The sequence below is a fragment of the Sorex fumeus genome, unplaced genomic scaffold (genome assembly GCF_029834395.1).
Source record: "Sorex fumeus unplaced genomic scaffold, SorFum_2.1 ptg000002l, whole genome shotgun sequence".
In the NCBI taxonomy this organism is placed as follows: Eukaryota; Metazoa; Chordata; class Mammalia; order Eulipotyphla; family Soricidae; genus Sorex; species Sorex fumeus.
This window is the reverse complement of record NW_026606059.1, coordinates 35,658,532-35,677,227: the sequence shown is the minus strand read 5'-3', so window position 1 is coordinate 35,677,227 and position 18,696 is coordinate 35,658,532. Positions and strand designations below refer to the sequence as shown.

The following is an 18,696-nucleotide window of genomic DNA, read 5'->3' as shown; positions in this document are numbered from 1 at the left end:
GAATGTATGAGGCACTAAAATTATTTAAAGGGGGTCAGTCTTAAGGGGATTAGAATGACAGGACAGCTGGAAGGGCATTTGCTTTACACACAGCTGACCCAGGTTCTCTCCCTAGGCATCCTCCCCCAGGAAGACAGTTCAGAGTGCAGAGCCAGGAGTAAGCCCTGAGCACCGCCACTTGTGGCCAAAACAAACAAACAAATGGCAAGGGTTGGGGGTTTGGGAGCCAATGATAGGAAAATTGGATAATAACGTAAGACAAAGTTTCAGGATCTGAGAGATTACTCAAAGGGCTGGAGTTCATGCAGAGCATACAAGAGACCCAGGTGCAATCCCCAGAATCACATGGCCCCTTTTTGTGTCTTTGGAATTGACCTTCTGAACACTATGTCTAAAGGGATCCCTAATCGCAACTGTATGTGACCCAAAATTTTTGAAACAGGAAGGGGCCTCACTAGTTATCAAGGAAATGAAAATTAAAATAACGTACTATAGGCCCAGGAATAGTTCAGTAGTAGTAAAATACTTGCTTTACAGACTAAGTGTTTTGTGTTTGATCCCCAGCACAATCCTACATTCTGAGCACGATGCCCGTGGTGTTGTGTATGATCCCTGATGCAGTCTCCAGTGCCTGGAAGCCAAGGGGGTCCTTCCCTGGATTATTGCAATAATGACAAAGGGAAGAGAAATTAGATCTATCAGACTGATAAAAGTGTAAACCTTCACAATAAGTCACAGGTGTTTGGAAAAATGAGAATTCACTGACACTAATAACAGGACTAATAAGGATAATCATTTTACAGAGTAGTGTAAGATAACAGCAAAGATATACATTCTGTAACTTAACACTTTTCAGATGTAACTATATGCCCTAGAAAAAAAATGGTTGCAAGTCTCACTGGGGGCATGGAGGAGGGGGAGAGAAAAGAAAAAAATCACCAAGTATCTTCTTTACAGTTTTTTTATTTCTTAAGAGTTTTTTACAGTCTTTTTTTTTCTGAGAGTATTTCCAACAAAGAAAAAGGTTACACAATTGAGATATAGTTGTCAGTCCTCATGACCTCCTTCTGCTTCACTTTCAAGAACATCTTGAGATCCAGAAATGAAAGACAGAAACAATAGTTTGCATTTTGTTGTGGGTCTTCATTTTCAGGAAGCATCATTATTCATGAACTATGAAAATGAGTGATCAGAACTGAAGACAACAGGAATTTAAATCACTTAAAGAGGTTGAGACATGTGTGTGTGTGTATATATATACATATATATACATATATATATATATAACACAGTAAACAACCAACAAATACCCAAAGGTAATAGAAAATGAGAACTGGTTTTTAGTAAGAATCATGAGGAATGAGGGATAGAAGCCGCATGGGAGTAAGGACAACACTGGGACATGTTAGAGGGAAATTGATACCCTGGTAGAGAATGTGGTGTCGAAAATTTTTTGTATAAAACCCTGCCACTCATCGATATCATAAATCATGATGTATAAAATAATTAAAAAATAAAAATAAAAAGCTTGCTAGGTAATTGGAGGAGTCTATTTGGTGGCTTTTCTCCCACAAATTGTATATTTTGGCACACGCCAAAGAATGGAGCTATTCTTGCTCATTATGTTCGACTTTATACCACACAGAAGTTGAGAAAATAGTGACTATCGAGGGAATATTTGATAGGGACTTTTCCCAGAATGAAAGTTTAGTTCTCCCAAATATCTACACCCCATGGTGGAGTTACCAGGATAGGGTGTGACTTTTGTGGGAAAATAATTACAAATTATAAATTTATCTATCATCAGAACTGCCAGATAAAAATTGTCTATACAGAAAACGGAATCTAGAAAATTCCTGTCTGAAATGGCTAGGGAAATGAATAACTTTCTAAAAGTGGTTCAATACCACTTAGTATCAGCTCCTTAATTAATATAAAATTTAATAATCTCTTAACATTGTGTGTGAAAAAACAACTAAATTGTTGCGGCTTTGAGAATAAGAGTCATTTGGGAGAAAGACAGTTGAGTTGTAACAAAAAGGGTAAACAAAAACAAGAATTTTTTTAAAAAATTAACATTAAGCTGAGCAAAAGTCATCCAAAGATTTAGAGTCTCTTGCTAGTAGGTAAAATGAAGAATAGAAAAGAAGGAAGTAATTGGAAGGATAAAAAAGAAAAGGGAAACACAGTTCAAGGAAGTTTTGATACCATTAGTAATAGGAAAATAAAAGAATAACAACAAGAAGTAATCAAAGGGAAATGTGGAGGAGGTTGAATGTAGGACTCATAATTTTGTTTTGGTCTTGGGTGGAACCTGACCACTTCATGGTGTCAGATGCTTGTTCTTGGGAAAGCAGTTTCTACTTCATGCCATTATAGGGAAGGAAAAATTTTGCCTACTCCTTTTGATCCTCTGATTGTAGCCCTATATAGTTAGAATGACAAATTAACAGTAAAAACTACTGTATTGATGAGTTCAGATCACATACTGCAGGCAGAAATTTGACTAAAGAGTACCTTAAAGAATGGGTTATAATTTGACCTTAATAAAGAAAAATAAATTTTTGGAGAAGTAACAAGACCAAAAGGACTTTGAGTTCTAGGGGGAGACAAATTGTAGGAAAATAAACGTGGGTAAAGAAATACATCTCAATACGTATAAATAAATTATTATCCAGAACTCTTTAATGGCATGTATAACCTTGATAAGTATCTAAAGTTGTGCCCAAAGGTCCTTTGCCAAATCAAAGTTTTGCAGCAGTTTGATGGTAAGGTCAGTTATTCCTTGGTGGGAGATCACAAAAATATGTAAGAAAAGAAAACCTAAGAGTGGAGAAAAGGATTGAAATGCTTTGAGGAGTTAGATCATATAGGAGGTAACATGTTTGCCTTGCTTGATGCTGATCCTAGTTTAATCCTGGCACTACATATGGTTTCTTCGAATACCACCAGGAGTTATCCTTGAGCACAGAGCCAAGCACATCTCCTGAGTAGTGATGGTTGTATCTCAAAACCTAATTTTTTTCAAATAGGAAGGATTTGAGATTTTTTTTTTTTTAGTGTCAACATGTAAAGCGTCTATTAAGGGGGCTGGAGCAATAGCATGGAGGGTAGGGAGTGTGCCGTGCACGCTGCCGACCTGGGTTCGATTTCCAGTATCCCATATGGTTCCCCGAGCACCGCTAAGAGTAACTCCTGAGTGCATGAGCCAGGAGTAACCCCTGTGCATTGCCGAGTGATGCAAAAAAAAAAATCTATTGAGGGGTGGACGGACAGTCTTCTTTGTCATTTCTATGACAGGTGAAAATGCAGTCTAGATCTAGAAACAGCCAACTAATTATAGAAACAACTGTCTCTTTATTGTTTTATGAATCGAGAGTTACAGTAGAGTTTATGCCTAAGGTATACATAATTACTGCCCTCTACCACCACCAACGTTTTTGAGACCCTTCACCACTGTTCTAGTACCACTTCTAGTCTACCTCTTCCCCCTCCCTCCACCCCTTCCTCTACTCCCACTCCCACCCTTGGTAATTTCAGATTTTTGCTCAAAGTCCATTATTATTAGATACCACCCATACTCGTGCTTTGCTTATTTATAAGCAACATCTGAGCAAGATCATCTGGTATTCATTCTCCCTCTGTCTTGTTTTACTTAATATAACCCCCTCTAATTCCAAGTTATTGCAAAAGGCATGATTTCATCAAAATAATTTTTAAATATTATAAAATGCAGTACAATATAAATATAATTCTAATATAAATATAATATCAAAATAATAGCTGAGTACTACTTAAATCTGTAGTTTGATATTTGGGTTTCATATCTTGGCTATTGTAAATGATGCTGCAGTAGGTGTGTATCTTTTTTCTTTTTTTTTTTTTTTTGCTTTTTGGGTCACACCAGGCAATGCACAGGGGTTACTCCTGGCTCTGAGCTCAGGAATTACCCCTGGCGGTGCTCAGGGGACCATATGGGATCCTGGGAGCCGAACCCAGGTCGGCTGCGTGCAAGGCAAACGCCCTACTCGCTGTGCTATTGCTCCAGCCCCAGGCGTGTATCTTTTTGAATTAATGTTTTTGTGTTTTAGGGACAGATACCAAGGAGTGAAATCACTGGACCATATGAAAGTGCAATTTTTAAATTTTTTTTTTAGAAATCTCCATGCTATTCTTCATAGAGTCTATACCAAATGATATACCCACCAACAGTAAACAAGAGGACTCCTTTTCCCCCACCACATTCCACCATCAATGGTCTTTTGGAAATATACCGTTCTCACCAAGGTAAGGTAGTATCTTCTGGTCTTGATTTCCATTTCCCTGATCATAAGTGATGCCAAACACTTTTTTATATGACTATTAGTCACCCCTGTGTCTTCTTCAAGGAATGTCTATTTATTTCCTTTCCCCATTTTATCATGGGATAATTTTTCATTATTGAGCTCTGAGAGTGCTTAATAATGATGTAATTTTTAGAAATAAAATCTTTCAGTAGATAGATCATGTACTAGGAGCTAGAGGCTCTAAATGAATTTTATGCTTAGAAATTATATGTGCATTTTAGGTGAGAGATTAGAATAAATATTGCTTAGAGACAACACTAAGCAAAAAGACCATTTAAATACTGAATTCAGATAGAATCAGGGCTCAGAGTCTTCTGAAGATGAATTAAATCTTCTATAGGACTTATAAGAGGAAGCATAGGGGTTAAAGTGAGTGGAATTTAAAATCAACCAAAATATGAATAACAGGTAGTTGAGATTCTTAAAATAGATTGAGTTTAAAGTAAAAAATGGTTTGATACCATAATGCCCAAAAGTCAAGAGTAAGAAAAAAGGTGCCTCCCACAGAGGCAGGGGATGGGATGGGTTGGGGGGTGGCAGAAGGGGTACTGGGAGCATTGGTGGTAGAAGATGGACACTGGTGGAGGGACGGGTGCTCAATCATTGTGTGACTGAAACTTAATCATGAAAGATTGTAACTGTATCTCATGGTGATTCAATTAAAAAAAGTGGCTTGATATGTGAAACTAACATTTAGGATTAGAGAGAGAAAAATGAAAAGGGGATCAGATCTAGTAAATTGTAAAACGACTGCAGAGGACAGTCTTATTTCCCAGTAAGTAATATTTCATTTCAACATAACTCCAGTTTTCATCATGTCATGTGGCCCTCATTATTATTCCCTGGTGCTGTCATCTAACCTTGAAATACAAAATATACCTTGGTAGGTCTGCATTCTGACTACTGACCCTATGTGTGCTAAACTCTGATTAGAAACTGAGTCTACAAAGATGAAAAGATTGCATTTCAGTGACACAGACAAATACTGAGTTTTAAGGACTATGTTAGATACTTACACAGAGCACTAAGGGAAGCCTAAAAATCTCACTGGGAGCATTAGAGAATGTGTCATAATTAAATGTGAGTAATTAGAGAAGGGTGATAATTAAGTGTGACTTTGCAGATGTGAAGACAAAAAAATCAATAAAGGATGGTGTGTCAAACAATAAGAAAATACACTGCACCACCCATTCCCTTACTCATTTCTATTGTTGAGATATCTTGTTTGGAAGAGGTGATATTTCTCAAGGTGGTAGGAAAGTTGAAGCACCTACAGCATAGGTGTGGTTAGGGTTCCTACAGTGAAATGATGGCTAACAGGTTGGGTTTGGGTGTGTACAGCCTCAGCTGCCAATTAGTGGTTCACCATGCTGCTCTTTCCAAGATCAAGGAGTGAAATCATGAAGAAAGAAATCGCAGCAGTGGATGGACAGGAACAATGAGAAACTGGTAGTCTAATGTGGAGGCTTTTGAATCAGGTTGGGTAGGAAATGATTTACTTTGGAAATGGGACTGGGTTGCACATTTCCTGCTAAGACTCATAGAATCAGGTGGCCACTGATCCATGTGGTCTACAGAATTGAATCTATTAAGGGTAATTTAGGGTTGAGGAGTGGTGTGAACTTGATAGCCAGATCAGCCGAGTTCAGTCTTATTCTGGTATTTACCAGCTCCATTATTCTAAACTAGGAAGAAAAACTTTTTGAATTCAGTTCTTTTCTGTAAAATTGGGCACAATTATATTTACTTTTTGTTTCCTGAGCTATGGGGCAAATATTGAATATATATGTATATATATATGAATCTATTGTAGTGACTTGCACAAAATTTGCTATCCATAATTTGAGAGCCCTTTAAGCTGGCATCTCTAATTTTGTTTCACGTGGATCTTTATAAACAGATGTCACACTCCTCTGGATCCATCCACTTTCTCTAGAAATACAGTGCTTTTGTTGCTTCAACATGGTCTCTGACTATCTCAAAGTGATTACTCATGCTATTTATTCTCTTTGACTATCTTTCCTCTCCTCATTTCACATTGCTCCTTACTGAAGTCAGTTCTTAAAGGTTCAGCTTTGAGTTGTACCTCCATTAACAACAAAGCCTCACCTTAAATGGAACTGACCTTTCTCTCTGTAAAACTCCCAAAGCATTTTATTGGGACTCTTTACATCCTTTACTGATCATTACTGACCATATTGAATATATATATGTATATATTATTCTGCATATCATATGGTTACTTTTTTATTCACTTAACACAATGTTCAGAAGTTATTTAATAGCTTGACTCGATTAACTTGGATGGGGAAGACAGCTGTCAACTTGAGTTTGATGTCTACAGGGTGAGGGGTGCGGTGGAGTATGGTCTATGTTCTTCGTGACCCAGAGAATTTATTGGGATACTCTGCTGTTATCCTAATTTCACTGGCGCTATTTCAAGCCTGCCTTTAGAAGATGCTCTCTGTAGCATCTGACAATGGAAAAATTGAAGTTTTGAGGCCCGTTAGAAATGCTGCAGTTTCTTACTAGTTTTCCAAGTTTTTGGTTTGTGTGTTTAATCTGATTCGTGATCTATTGGTAAAAATATTTGCTGTAGGACTTCAGTGTTGTTTCTGATAAGAAAGAGTTTTACAAAATCCTGGTCTAGGCTAGTTACAGATAATTTCAAGATCCAAATATTTGACTAGGTGACACACTATGACTTTTCTAATTTTCAAAATTTAACTTCTTTAGTGTTCATGGCTCAATTTTATGAAATCAGTTTGTGGTCTAATTAACACAGCAAAAGACTATGGAGTGGGTGGGAAGGAAACTGGAGACATTGGTGGCAGGAAAAAGATACTCTGGTGAAGGGAGGGGTGTTGGAAACTTGTGTGACTGAAAGCCAGACATGAATAATTTTTTAACTCCTGGTAATTCCAAAAAAAAATAATTTTTAAAGGACTATAGAGGGTGATAGTATTGAACTGAGCAGCTTGAAAATTCAACCATTAATGAAAACTTATGCAAAGATAGGCACTTGTGTAATGGACAACTAGATTGATAAGTTTTTCTTAAAATTTTTGGTAAGAAAAAGTCATTTAGGGGCTGGAGCGATAGTACAGCGGGTAGGGCGTTTGCCTTGCATGCAGCCAACATGGCCAATACAGGTTCAATTCCCAGCATCCCATATGGTCCCCCAAGCACTGCCAGGAATGATTCCTGAGTGCATGAGCCAGGAGTAACCCCTGAGCATTGCTAAGTGTGACCCAAAAAGCAAAAAAAAAAAAGGTCATTTTAAAAAAAGAATGCCTAATATTCATATTTTAAAATGAAAAAAATAAAGCTACAATTTATGTGAAAGACTTTTATTTCCTTTTTAAAAATATTAAACAAATGATCAGACAGTTCATTATCACAATGAGTTACACGATCAAACTAGATTTTTAAAGGCATTTTTTTGTTCCATTACAGTAAGGTAATAAACAGCTTTACAGTTATTTATTTTGCCTACCCCTTTCACATTGGTCTTTAAATGTATTTCAGAAAATTTTCAGTCCTAATCAAGAATGTATTTTTATTTGTTTATTTTAATTATATTTAGTATTAGCAGCATGAATAGTGAATCACACTTAAAAGACATCTTAAAATAATTTCATGTACCAAAATTCCTTTAGACATAAAGTATTTTGAAGTACTAAAATGTAAGTGAAGTAGAACTTTCTTCTAAAGAAAAAAAGTTGGGTAAACCAATGCTTTTTGTTATTGCTACTAATTTTTTCATTAATGTATTCCGTACTGTTATATTTTAAATTTTTATTGTGGTAGCATGGGTTTACAACAGTATAAAATTTTTTGTGTCATAGGGTCACAATATTACCATACTTTATCCACCACTGGAGTGTCAATTTCCCTCCAGCACAATCCACTGAATCTTTTCAACCTACACCCCCCCCAACCACATCATTGTTATTTTCTTTTTTTAGGAAATAGAGGAATTTTTTTTAATTGGTTTGGGGCCACACCCAACAGAACTCAAAGCTGTCTTTGGACTCAGGGATCACTACTGGCAGGCATGGGGAACCATAAGGGTGGTGCCAGTGATGGGTCGACCGCATAAAAGGCAAATGTCCTACCCATTGTACAATGGTGCTCAGGCCCCACCTGTTATTTAGAATGTGCAATTTTATTTTGTTTGCTTGAGTTTTTTTGGGTGGTGTTGGGGCACACCTGGCTGTGCTCAGGGCTTACTTCTGGCTCTGTGCTCAGAACTCATTATTGGTGGGCTTAGGGAACCATACTGACTCCAGGAAATTGAACCTGGGTCAGTCACTTGCAAGGCAAGGGCGTTACCCATGGAACTCTCTCTCTCTCTTCTACCCTCTTTAACATACAATTTTAAGTTGTATAGTATAGGCCAACCCGGGTTCAGTTCCTCTCAGAAAGCCTGGCAAGCTACCGAGAGTATCCCATCTGCACAGCAGAGCCTGGGAAGCTCCCCATGGCGTATTCAATATGCCATAAACAAGTCTCACAATGGAGACATTACTGGTGCCCGCTAGAGCAAATCGATGAACAACCAGAGGACAGTGCTACAGTGCTACAGTATTGTAAAGAAGTTCTTAATATATATTATAAACAGCATGAAAGAAGTTTCCAGTTGTAGTCAGTTTCCGAAAGTTAAAATCAGCATTCTAAGAATATTCCATTACTCTCAATTTATCATAGTTATACATTAAAAAGAATCATAAATACCAATTAGTTCATCTTATTAGAATAATTTTCTTATAAAGAAAACACTCTTCATATAACCTTTTAAAAAATATCATTGTACAATAACATTGAAATCTATCTCTGCTGAACAAATACTTAACAAAATTTTTACCCTGTGTTCTTTGAATTTTAAGTTTAAAATAAAATTTTTAAATATATAGCATACTAGGGCTGGGGACATGCCTCAGAAGTACAATACATTCTTCATACCCAAGAGGCTTTGGGTTTGATCCTTAGCATGAAAGAAAGAAAAGGCTCAAATTGCAAAATAATAATAAGAAAAATTTGAAGATTTACTGACCGATTTATTTCATCCTCAACAAATGAAATATTCTTTGACAAAAATTACTCACAAACAGAATTTTTTTTCTTTTTTGGTCACACCCGGCAATGCACAGGAGTTATTCCAGGGTCATTCACTCAGGAATTACTCCTGGCGGTACTCGGGGGACCATATGGGATGCTGGGAATTGAACCTGGGTCGGCCACGTGCAAGACAAACTCCCTACTCGCTGTGCTGTTGCTCCAGCCCCAAACAGAGATTTTAAACTGCTTTATTTTTAAAAGGTGTATTTGTGGGGACTGGGGCCCATGGGCAGCTGTAGTTAAGGTTACTCCTGGCTCTGTGTCTGTGTTCAGGGTTCACTTCTGGTGGTATTTGGAGAATCACATTCAAGGTTGGGGATTAAGCTAGTGTCAGCCATGTGCAAGACAAACATACTACCCACTGGATTCTCTTTCCAGCCCCTTCTAACTACTTATCTCAAAATGGAATATGAATTGTAGCCTTTTCTTAAATATTTTGACATGCACAAATCTAAGGCTCCAGACATAATTGAGTTTTTAAACTATTTTAAAAATTTAGGCATTTCCCTTTCCTGTGTAGTTGTATTATTGTTTAATTTTTGTGTCTATATTTATGACAACCAAATAATATTTCATCTCTACATCTCTATGTAGTTTATATAAAAGTAAACAAGAACAGAATTCAAAATGATATATTTTATTTATTTGAAAGTGCAAAAAGTATTGAGGCCATCAATTTACCTGAAATTCTGTCTAAATTATTTTTGATTATATATTGTATCACCACAAATAATTCAGAGACCCAAATGTTCTAATACTTTAGCTTATGACATAGATTTTTCCATCAAAACTTCTATTATACAAGTGTGCTAAAAGAATTCCCCTGAGATTAACTACCTTCCTGACACATAGAAGTAGTCTGTAAGACTATATTGAGGTTTTCATCAAAATAATAATCTAATATGATCTCACCCAAAATGAGTGTTAACAGATTTGTACCATCAGTTGACTGTGCTAATATTTCTTTTCAGTAGACTGTTTATAAGTTGATTGCTAAGCCAATATAATCAAGAACTTGTTTAAAATGAAACTTTAAAAAACATAAAACAGATGAGTAAGCTTCTTTTGAAATAACTTTCAAGTGCCAATGTCAGGAATCTTTTCTACGGTGCACTAACTCATCTTTTAAAATAAATGCACCAACATTTAGTTACTTCAAAGTCAAAGAAAATACCTTTTAAACGTTGTATCCCCCAATACCCAGATTCCTCATTCCATAAGATTTTTGCATTTTGATTTCTTTGTGGGGGAGGGGCATTGGGGGGTCCACACTCAGCAGTGCTTGTATACCAGGGTGGACTCTGTGCTCCAGTCCTCCAGGTGGTTCTCCCAGACCAGGTACTGCCACAGGAATTGAACCGCAGATTGCCATCTTTCTGCCTTCCAAGTGTGAAACTCTTAAGCCATCTCTGCTGTGCAGATGTTTACCTTTTTAAACATCAATCTTATAGCCCTTGATTAATTAACTTAAAAGATTCTTTTTGTATCATTCATGTAGCCAGATTGGATCTCACTCATATATTTTAAATTAGAAAGCCAATCACATTAAATAGAATCTCATTGAATAGCCTGGGAAATACTGCTGAGATAATTTTCAGACTTCATTATAAAATTTGTCCACTCCTGACAAATGTCCTCCATGGAAAACTCTTCACCACCATATTCCAGAGGAAGAATATCTGGGAAATGCTGGAGTAAACTCTCTTTGTAATTGTTTCCATGCATATGAATCTGAAATGTTGAAAATATTTTAGAAGACATACCACATACCCACTGCCCTTCAATTTAGTAGATGTGTTTAGTAGAAAAGCAATGTCAAAATGCAATGTTTTACTTCGAAGATAAAGATATATATGGCTACTATAGTCTTTATTCCTCAGATTATGATTCTAATGATTTTACTTATGTTTAGATTGTACTTCTACTGAATTTGATACTGCTATTTTTTATTTGCACTATTATGACTATAAAAGATTAAAATATTTTATATGTCAAAGTATATTTTTTAAAGCAAAGTTATTTTATATATTCTGGTCCTTAATGTGTAGATGTTTCTTAGCAAAAAATATCTATTTTTAAGTCCTAGCAAAAACGTCTTAATGTATGCATGTTTTTAGAAAAAATAACTTGGAAAAATATGTTTTCCTGAGGCTATTCTGTAGATGATATAAATGAACTGTCTGGTATTAGTGACTAAAAGTATTTAAGCACAAAACTGGGTATATAAATGATAATTTATTCGGTACAGTTGATGGATATTAAATGATAAATGCTAAATTTTAAAATATTATAAACTATAAAAATAATCATACAATTCCCTAAAATTAAAGACTTAGGAAATGTTTAAAAGTAAATTTTATTTAAAATAAAATGTATTCATCTGCTAGGGCAAAATATTTGTCAATACATTGGAAAATTATTTCATAAGCATTTACTATGTTCACGATATGAGGATGATGAAATTTCCTACTCCTAACCCTTGTTTTTTGTTCTTTCTGAAATGCTAAAAGGTTTTATTAGTTAACTGAGAGAAATCTCTACTCTCTTTTCAGGAAGAATGAAATAAGAAGTTTTACAAGACATTGACAAAATGCTATATGGGAGAAAGGTGATTCAATTCGCTGGCCTTTCCCATTCTGGAAGTCTTCAACATGATTCACTTTTACTCATTTTTACTTAAATATTTCCCCTAACTTGCCAGCTCTCTCATTTAATACTTTAATGTTCATATTGTTATACTTACTAGGCCCAGTATATTGTTGTATTTGTTCTACACAATACAATTTAAAATAAAAAATAACCACATTTTTCAAAGTTAGAGCATGACCAGTTAAACTGAAGAGATAAACATAAATAAGTGATAAAAAACACTGTGGAAAAATGAACATTTCATGAGGGTTGTTCTTGAAGACAGAAATACTTACTGGATAAACAAAAAAACCCTCAAGGATCACACTTTTCTTTGGAGGTTAGAATAGTTCACACCCATCAGTGCTCAGGGCTTACTCCCGGCTCTGTGCTCAGGGATCGCTACTGGTGAAGCTCAAGAAACCATATGTGGTGCGAGGGATCAAACCAGCTTTGATCTCATGTAAGAAAAGTGCCTTAAATTCTGTACCATTTCTCTGGTCCAAGGGTTATACCTTTCTAACAAGATTCAAGATTTTATATTTCTTTAGTAAAATAATGTCATTTCTAAAACTTCAGCGATGCATTTATAACCTACAATATCATTATTATTTGCATTTAAATAACATTTGCAACTTAATTATTAAAGTCTGTACAAACCTATTTTATATGTAAATTAGGTGTTGCCAATTTTTTTGTCCAAAAGAATGACCTTAAAAAAATCTCCTTGAGACTTAATGCAGAACCTGGAAGCTTGGAGCAGAAAAGTGAACGGACCATGCGTTAATCCAGGCCATCAAGTCTGCCAGAGGAGAAAGGGTGTTGCCCCATTCGCCCTCTCTTCTCTGGAAAGAAGGATGGCGGCTGCATGGGAGCCTTGTGGACAGCAGGTATGAGCCGGGGGAGTGGGGGCGACTAAAACCTCATGGGAAGGGGGGCGTTCCGGTCCGTCCTTCACGCCCTACCTAGGTCACCAGTTGCCCCCCGCGAGCGGCTCTCCAGCACGGCCACGGCCCCAGAAGCACAAGGACTTAATGCAGAACCCGACAGCTTGGAGCAGAAAAGTGAACGGACTATGCGTTAATCCAGGCCATCAGGTCTGTCCGGAGGGGAAAGGGTGTTGCCCCAGTCGCCTTCTCCTCTCTGGAAAGAAAGATGGCGGCCGCATTGGAGCCTTGTGGACAGCAGGTATGAGCCGGGGGAGTGGGGGCGACTAAAACCTCATGGGAAGGGGGGCGTTCCAGTCCGTCCTTCACGCCCTACCGAGGTCACCAGTTGCCCCCCACGAGCGGCTCTCCAGCATGGCCACAGCCCCAGAAGCACAAGGACTTAATGCAGAACCCAGCAGCTTGGAGCAGAAAAGTGAAAGGACTATGCATTAATCCAGGCCATCATGTCTGCCCGGAGGGGAAAGGGTGTTGGTCCCTTCCGCCCTCCTCCCTCTGGAAAGAAAGATGGCGGCCACATGGGAGCCTTGTGGACAGCAGGTATGAGACGGGGGAGTGGGGGCGACTAAAACCTCATGGGAAGGGGGGCGTTCCAGTCCGTCCTTCACGCCCTACCGAGGTCACCAGTTGCCCCCATGAGCGGCTCTCCAGCACGGCCACAGCCCCAGAAGCACAAGGACTTAATGCAGAACCCAGCAGCTTGGAGCAGAAAAGTGAAAGGACTATGCATTAATCCAGGCCATCATGTCTGCCCGGAGGGGAAAGGGTGTTGGTCCCTTCCGCCCTCCTCCCTCTGGAAAGAAAGATGGCGGCCACATGGGAGCCTTGTGGACAGCAGGTATGAGCCGAGGGTGTGGGGGCGACTAAAACCTCATGGGAAGGGGGGCGTTCCGGTCCATCCTTCACGCCCTACCGAGGTCACCAGTTGCCCCCCGCGAGCGGCTCTCCAGCACGGCCACGGCCCCAGAAGCACAAGGACTTAATGCAGAACCCAGCAGCTTGGAGCAGAAAAGTAAACGGACTATGCGTTAATCCAGGCCATCAGGTCTGTCCGGAGGGGAGAGGGTGTTGCCCCGGTCGCCTTCTCCTCTCTGGAAAGAAAGATGGCGGCTGCATGGGAGCCTTGTGGACAGCAGGTATGAGCCGGGGGTGTGGGGGCGACTAAAACCTCATGAGAAGGGGGGCGTTCTGGTCTGTCCTTCACGCCCTACCGAGGTCACCAGTTGCCCCCCGCGAGCGGCTCTCCAGCACGGCCATGGCCCCAGAAGCACAAGGACTTAATGCAGAACCCAGCAGCTTGGAGCAGAAAAGTGAACGGACTATGCGTTAATCCAGGCCATCAGGTCTGTCCGGAGGGGAAAGGGTGTTGCCCCAGTCGCCTTCTCCTCTCTGGAAAGAAAGATGGCGGCCGCATGGGAGCCTTGTGGACAGCAGGTATGAGCCGGGGGAGTGGGGGCGACTAAAACCTCATGGGAAGGGGGGAGTTTCGGTCCGCCCTTCACGCCCTACCGAGGCCACCAGTTGCCCCCCACGAGCGGCTCTCCAGCATGGCCACAACTCCAGAACACAGAAACCAATTTCTTAACTATCTGACTTTCAGTAGAAATACTTCCAGGGTCAATAGGTAAAATAGCAGAAATCCAAAACCAACATTTAATTCTTGAACCCAGCTGCAGAAAGCAAATCACTTCACAATGCTTTGTCAGCATGTCTGATTCTGGGTGGGGGTGGTAAACTCTAAATAAGAGTGGTGAATCTTTTATTGAAACAATGAATCTAATCAAAGCAGATAGAGTGTTAACTAGAATTCATCTGCCCCACAGGGACTGGGAGGGGTGGGGGACGGGGTTTTATTGGGGTTCTTCATGGTAAAAAATAAGTTTTGGTAAAGGGAAATGTGCTTGATATTTGCATGACTGAGACCTAAACCTGAAAGCTTTGTAACCTTTCCCATGGTGATTCAATAAATAAATAAATAAATTTTAAAAAAATCTCCTTGATTAATGTAGAAAAGTGAATATCGTTCTTGGGAACTCAGACTTTATTTCTAACACGTGAGAAATCCTAAGAGATATAAACTGAGACAAGGCTATACAGGATAAGTTAAAAAGCACTAAATCTCTGTCTTTCATTCTCTTCTTTCAGATACTATAGTTTTCAATTAAATATGTCTAAGTCTAAATTTTTTTTCACTTCCCTAGAGAATGCATGTGATTAGAAATCAAAAAAAGAAGAGCCGGAGTGATAGACTGCTTGACTTCCATGCAGCCAACCAGTTGGATACCAGACACTATAGAAGATTCCCCAAGCACTGCCAGGAGGAGCCCTGACCACAGCACCCCCCTCCAAAGGAAATCAAAACAAAATAAAAGATACATGATATAATGCCTTGCTCCAAAGATTGTATTCATTTGCCCTATCCACACCTCTACTCTATTCTGCATATGTAGTCACTTAAGTTGTTTTCTTGTAAATGCTTTTTGTACAATTTTATGCAAATATAATGAAGATACTATTTCCCCCCTTTTAAACAAAGACAGCAATTTTACATAGACACTGCTATTTCATTATGTTTATTTTAGACTTAATACACTCTGTCAGTCTTGTTATATTCCAATGTACCAACATATCTGTTTATTTAACCAGTCTCCTGAACACTTTTTTGGTTTGCAATCTTTTACTGAAATGCATATATAATTTTGTCTATGTGCAGACCTATCTGCAAGTTCCCAGAGCAGAAAATCATACTTTTAAGAGCTTTTATCAGTTCTGCAGGGAACATACCATTCTACACATTTTCTGGCAATGAGAGGCCTGACTCCCTGCAGGAATCTAAATTTAATTTTTAAAATTAAAAAGAAAATTTTTGAAAAGAAGTTGATTAGATAACGTACTCAAAGATACAGGGACCGGCAATAGTGTGCATGGAGGCAAGGAAAATAATGATCGTTTACCATATTTTGTTTTGGAGGGACTTCCCAAGGGGGACTCAGGGGTCCCTTAACCACTCCAGCAGTATTTGTTCCTCACTGGCGGCCCAAATGCACTGCTGCTCTAGTCCCTTGATTCAAGAAACCACGAGGTACTGGGGATATAATACATGTTGAACCCATAACCCTCTCCTATCTCTCTAGTCTCGAGATCATTTAATTTTTACTTTGGTAGAGAATAGTGTCTCCACTATGGTTTTTACTTACCCGGTCCTTAATTTTTTCAGTTAGGAATGGTTTGATCATTGAAAAGACAGCATGGAAAATCACAGGCTCATTTATCAAATGAATACCACGAACTTTTAATGGGAAGGAATCCTTTTGAAAATCAAAAAGAAAACATTTGTCAATATATATATATATATATATATATATATATGTATACTCCTATTAAAGTTTTCTCTTAGTATACTTCATAAAGTTACAATAATACCTAGAGTACAATTTTATTTTCAAAATTATTTATATAATCAGCAAAATAACCTAATCTATAATTCACTGACACAAATCGCCCTTACAGGTATTCCCATACTACAAACCATATTTCAACGCATTCAAATGGCCTAGAATGGAACGAACAGGGTGAGAGACTGTCTGAGTTCATCATGTCAACCAAGACCATGCATGGTAACTCACAATTCCAGAAGGCCGAATCTAAACGTTAGACATGGGAGTCTCACGGTGGACGGTTCCACAACGAAATTGACCACAACATATTCAATCGACAGTTTTGCCTGACCAATGTCGTTGTTGTCTCAAAATTCCAAACGGGATCAGACCACTGTCTCCCTCATGCAAAATTCTACTTCACAGAGCAGGGAGAAAGGGCTGCAAAGTTTAAGAAGAGAACTCCCAGAACGACCACCAACTGAGAGCTCTTTGGCACTATTGCAGAAACATGGGAAGATGCCATTGTTGACATCATTGACGAGGAATACAATCAACTGGTTCAGCACCTCCATGATTGTGCAAGAAACGCCAAGAGAGAGAGAGCCACAAAAAGATGCCTGTCTTCGAAAACTCTTGAGCTCATTCACCAACGTGGTTTGGTGCATGCCTCAGGCAACCGCAAGCAAACATCCGAGCTTGCAAAGCAGTGAAGAGAAGCAATAAAGGAAGACCTCAAAGGGAGAAGAGCAACAGTGCTGGCAGATGTGGCAGAAGCTGGGAAAAGCATTCGCCATGCCCGCCTGTCCTTTGCCAACTACAAGACCAAGATGACTGCCCTCTGACGTCTTGATGGATCTATCACATCTTCCAGAAGGGTAATGGAGAAGATTATCCATGACTTCTACTCGGATCTCTTTGATAGCCACGTCCACCTGCCCACATACCAAATTCCACAGGATGGATATGTCATTCCCAACGTTCACCCTTCTGAAATCCGACAGGCCATTTTATCGGTAAAGAATTGAACAGCATCTGGCCCAGACAAGGTCAGACCCAAACACCTGAAGAACCTGCCATCAGTACTCATCAATACACTGGCTTAACTCTTCACACGCTACCTGTCTGAATGCAAGGTTCCATCCCATTGGAAAACCAGCAGGACTGTACTACTGTACAAGAAGGGAGACATCCACAACATTGGCAACTATAACCCGATCTGCCTGTTGTCTGTCGTCAATAAGCTGTTCACTCAAGTCATCCTGAATAGGATTAGTAGAACACTAGATGAAGAACAACCATACCAGCAAGCCGGTTTCTGAAAAGGATTTAGCACAATCGACCATATCCACACGATAACCAAGCTCATTGAGGTTTCTCAGGAGTTCAAGATGCCACTCTGTCTAACGTTCATTGATTTAAAGAAGGCCTTTGATTATGTTGAGACTGAAGTGGTCATCGAGGCCCTAGCCAAACAGGGCGTTCAAAGTCAATAAATACATCAGGATGCTCCATGAGCTGTATTGCAGATTCACTACCAGAATCTCACCATTCTACAGGGAGGTGATCATTGATGTCAAGGGAGGGGTTAGGCAGGCTGATACTATTTCACCGAAACTCTTCAGTGCCACCCTTGAGAACGTCATGCGACAATTGTAATGGGAAGGAATGGGAATGAAGATAGACAGTCAGCAACTACACCACCTCTGCTTCGCTGATGACATTGTTCATATAACACCAAATATTAGCCAAGCGGCACAAATATTAGCTGACTTCAACCGTGAGTGTGGAAGTGTTGGACTACAGCTGAATCTAACAAAGACAATGTTTATGATAAATGCTCTTGTTCCTGACGTTCCATTCACTCTCAATGGGACGAACATCTCCGAATGCAACAGTTATGTTACCTAGGTCGAGAAGTCAACATGGCACCTAAGTTGTGCAGGAGAAAGAGAGTGGCTTGGAACGCCTTCAAGAACGTCGAAGAAATAGCTAAGAGGATAAAGAACCTCTGGCTCTGAGTACATCTTTTCAATTCCACTGTTCTTCCTGCATTAATATACGCCTTAGAGACCTGGGCCCTATGCAAACATGATGAGAACGCTATTCAGGTCTCCCAAAGAGGAATCGAAAGAGCTATGCTTGGAGTATCACGCTTCACTCAAATGAGAGAAAGAATTTGAAGTTATGACCTTCATCGACAGTCAAGAATCAGGGATGCTGTCTCATTTGCCAAGGCATCAAAAATCAGATGGGCTGGACACATAATTAGACTTG

General features: G+C 39.1%; 1 protein-coding gene across 2 annotated transcripts in view; it reads right to left on the bottom strand.

The window, feature by feature from the left end:
• Positions 1-7,680: 7,680 nt before the first annotated feature.
• TTPA (alpha tocopherol transfer protein) overlaps positions 7,681-18,696 on the bottom strand; it is a 31,466-nt gene continuing 20,450 nt past the window's right edge. The window contains exons 4-5 of one of the 2 annotated variants that reach the window (XM_056113173.1): positions 16,240-16,350; positions 7,681-11,198 (exon numbers count right to left, since the gene is read on the bottom strand). In XM_056113173.1, coding sequence (XP_055969148.1) covers positions 11,025-11,198; positions 16,240-16,350 — 285 coding nt within the window. In that variant the 3' untranslated portion in view covers positions 7,681-11,024. The remainder of the gene's footprint in view (positions 11,199-16,239; positions 16,351-18,696) is intronic. The other variant, XM_056113183.1, reaches the window with a different exon arrangement.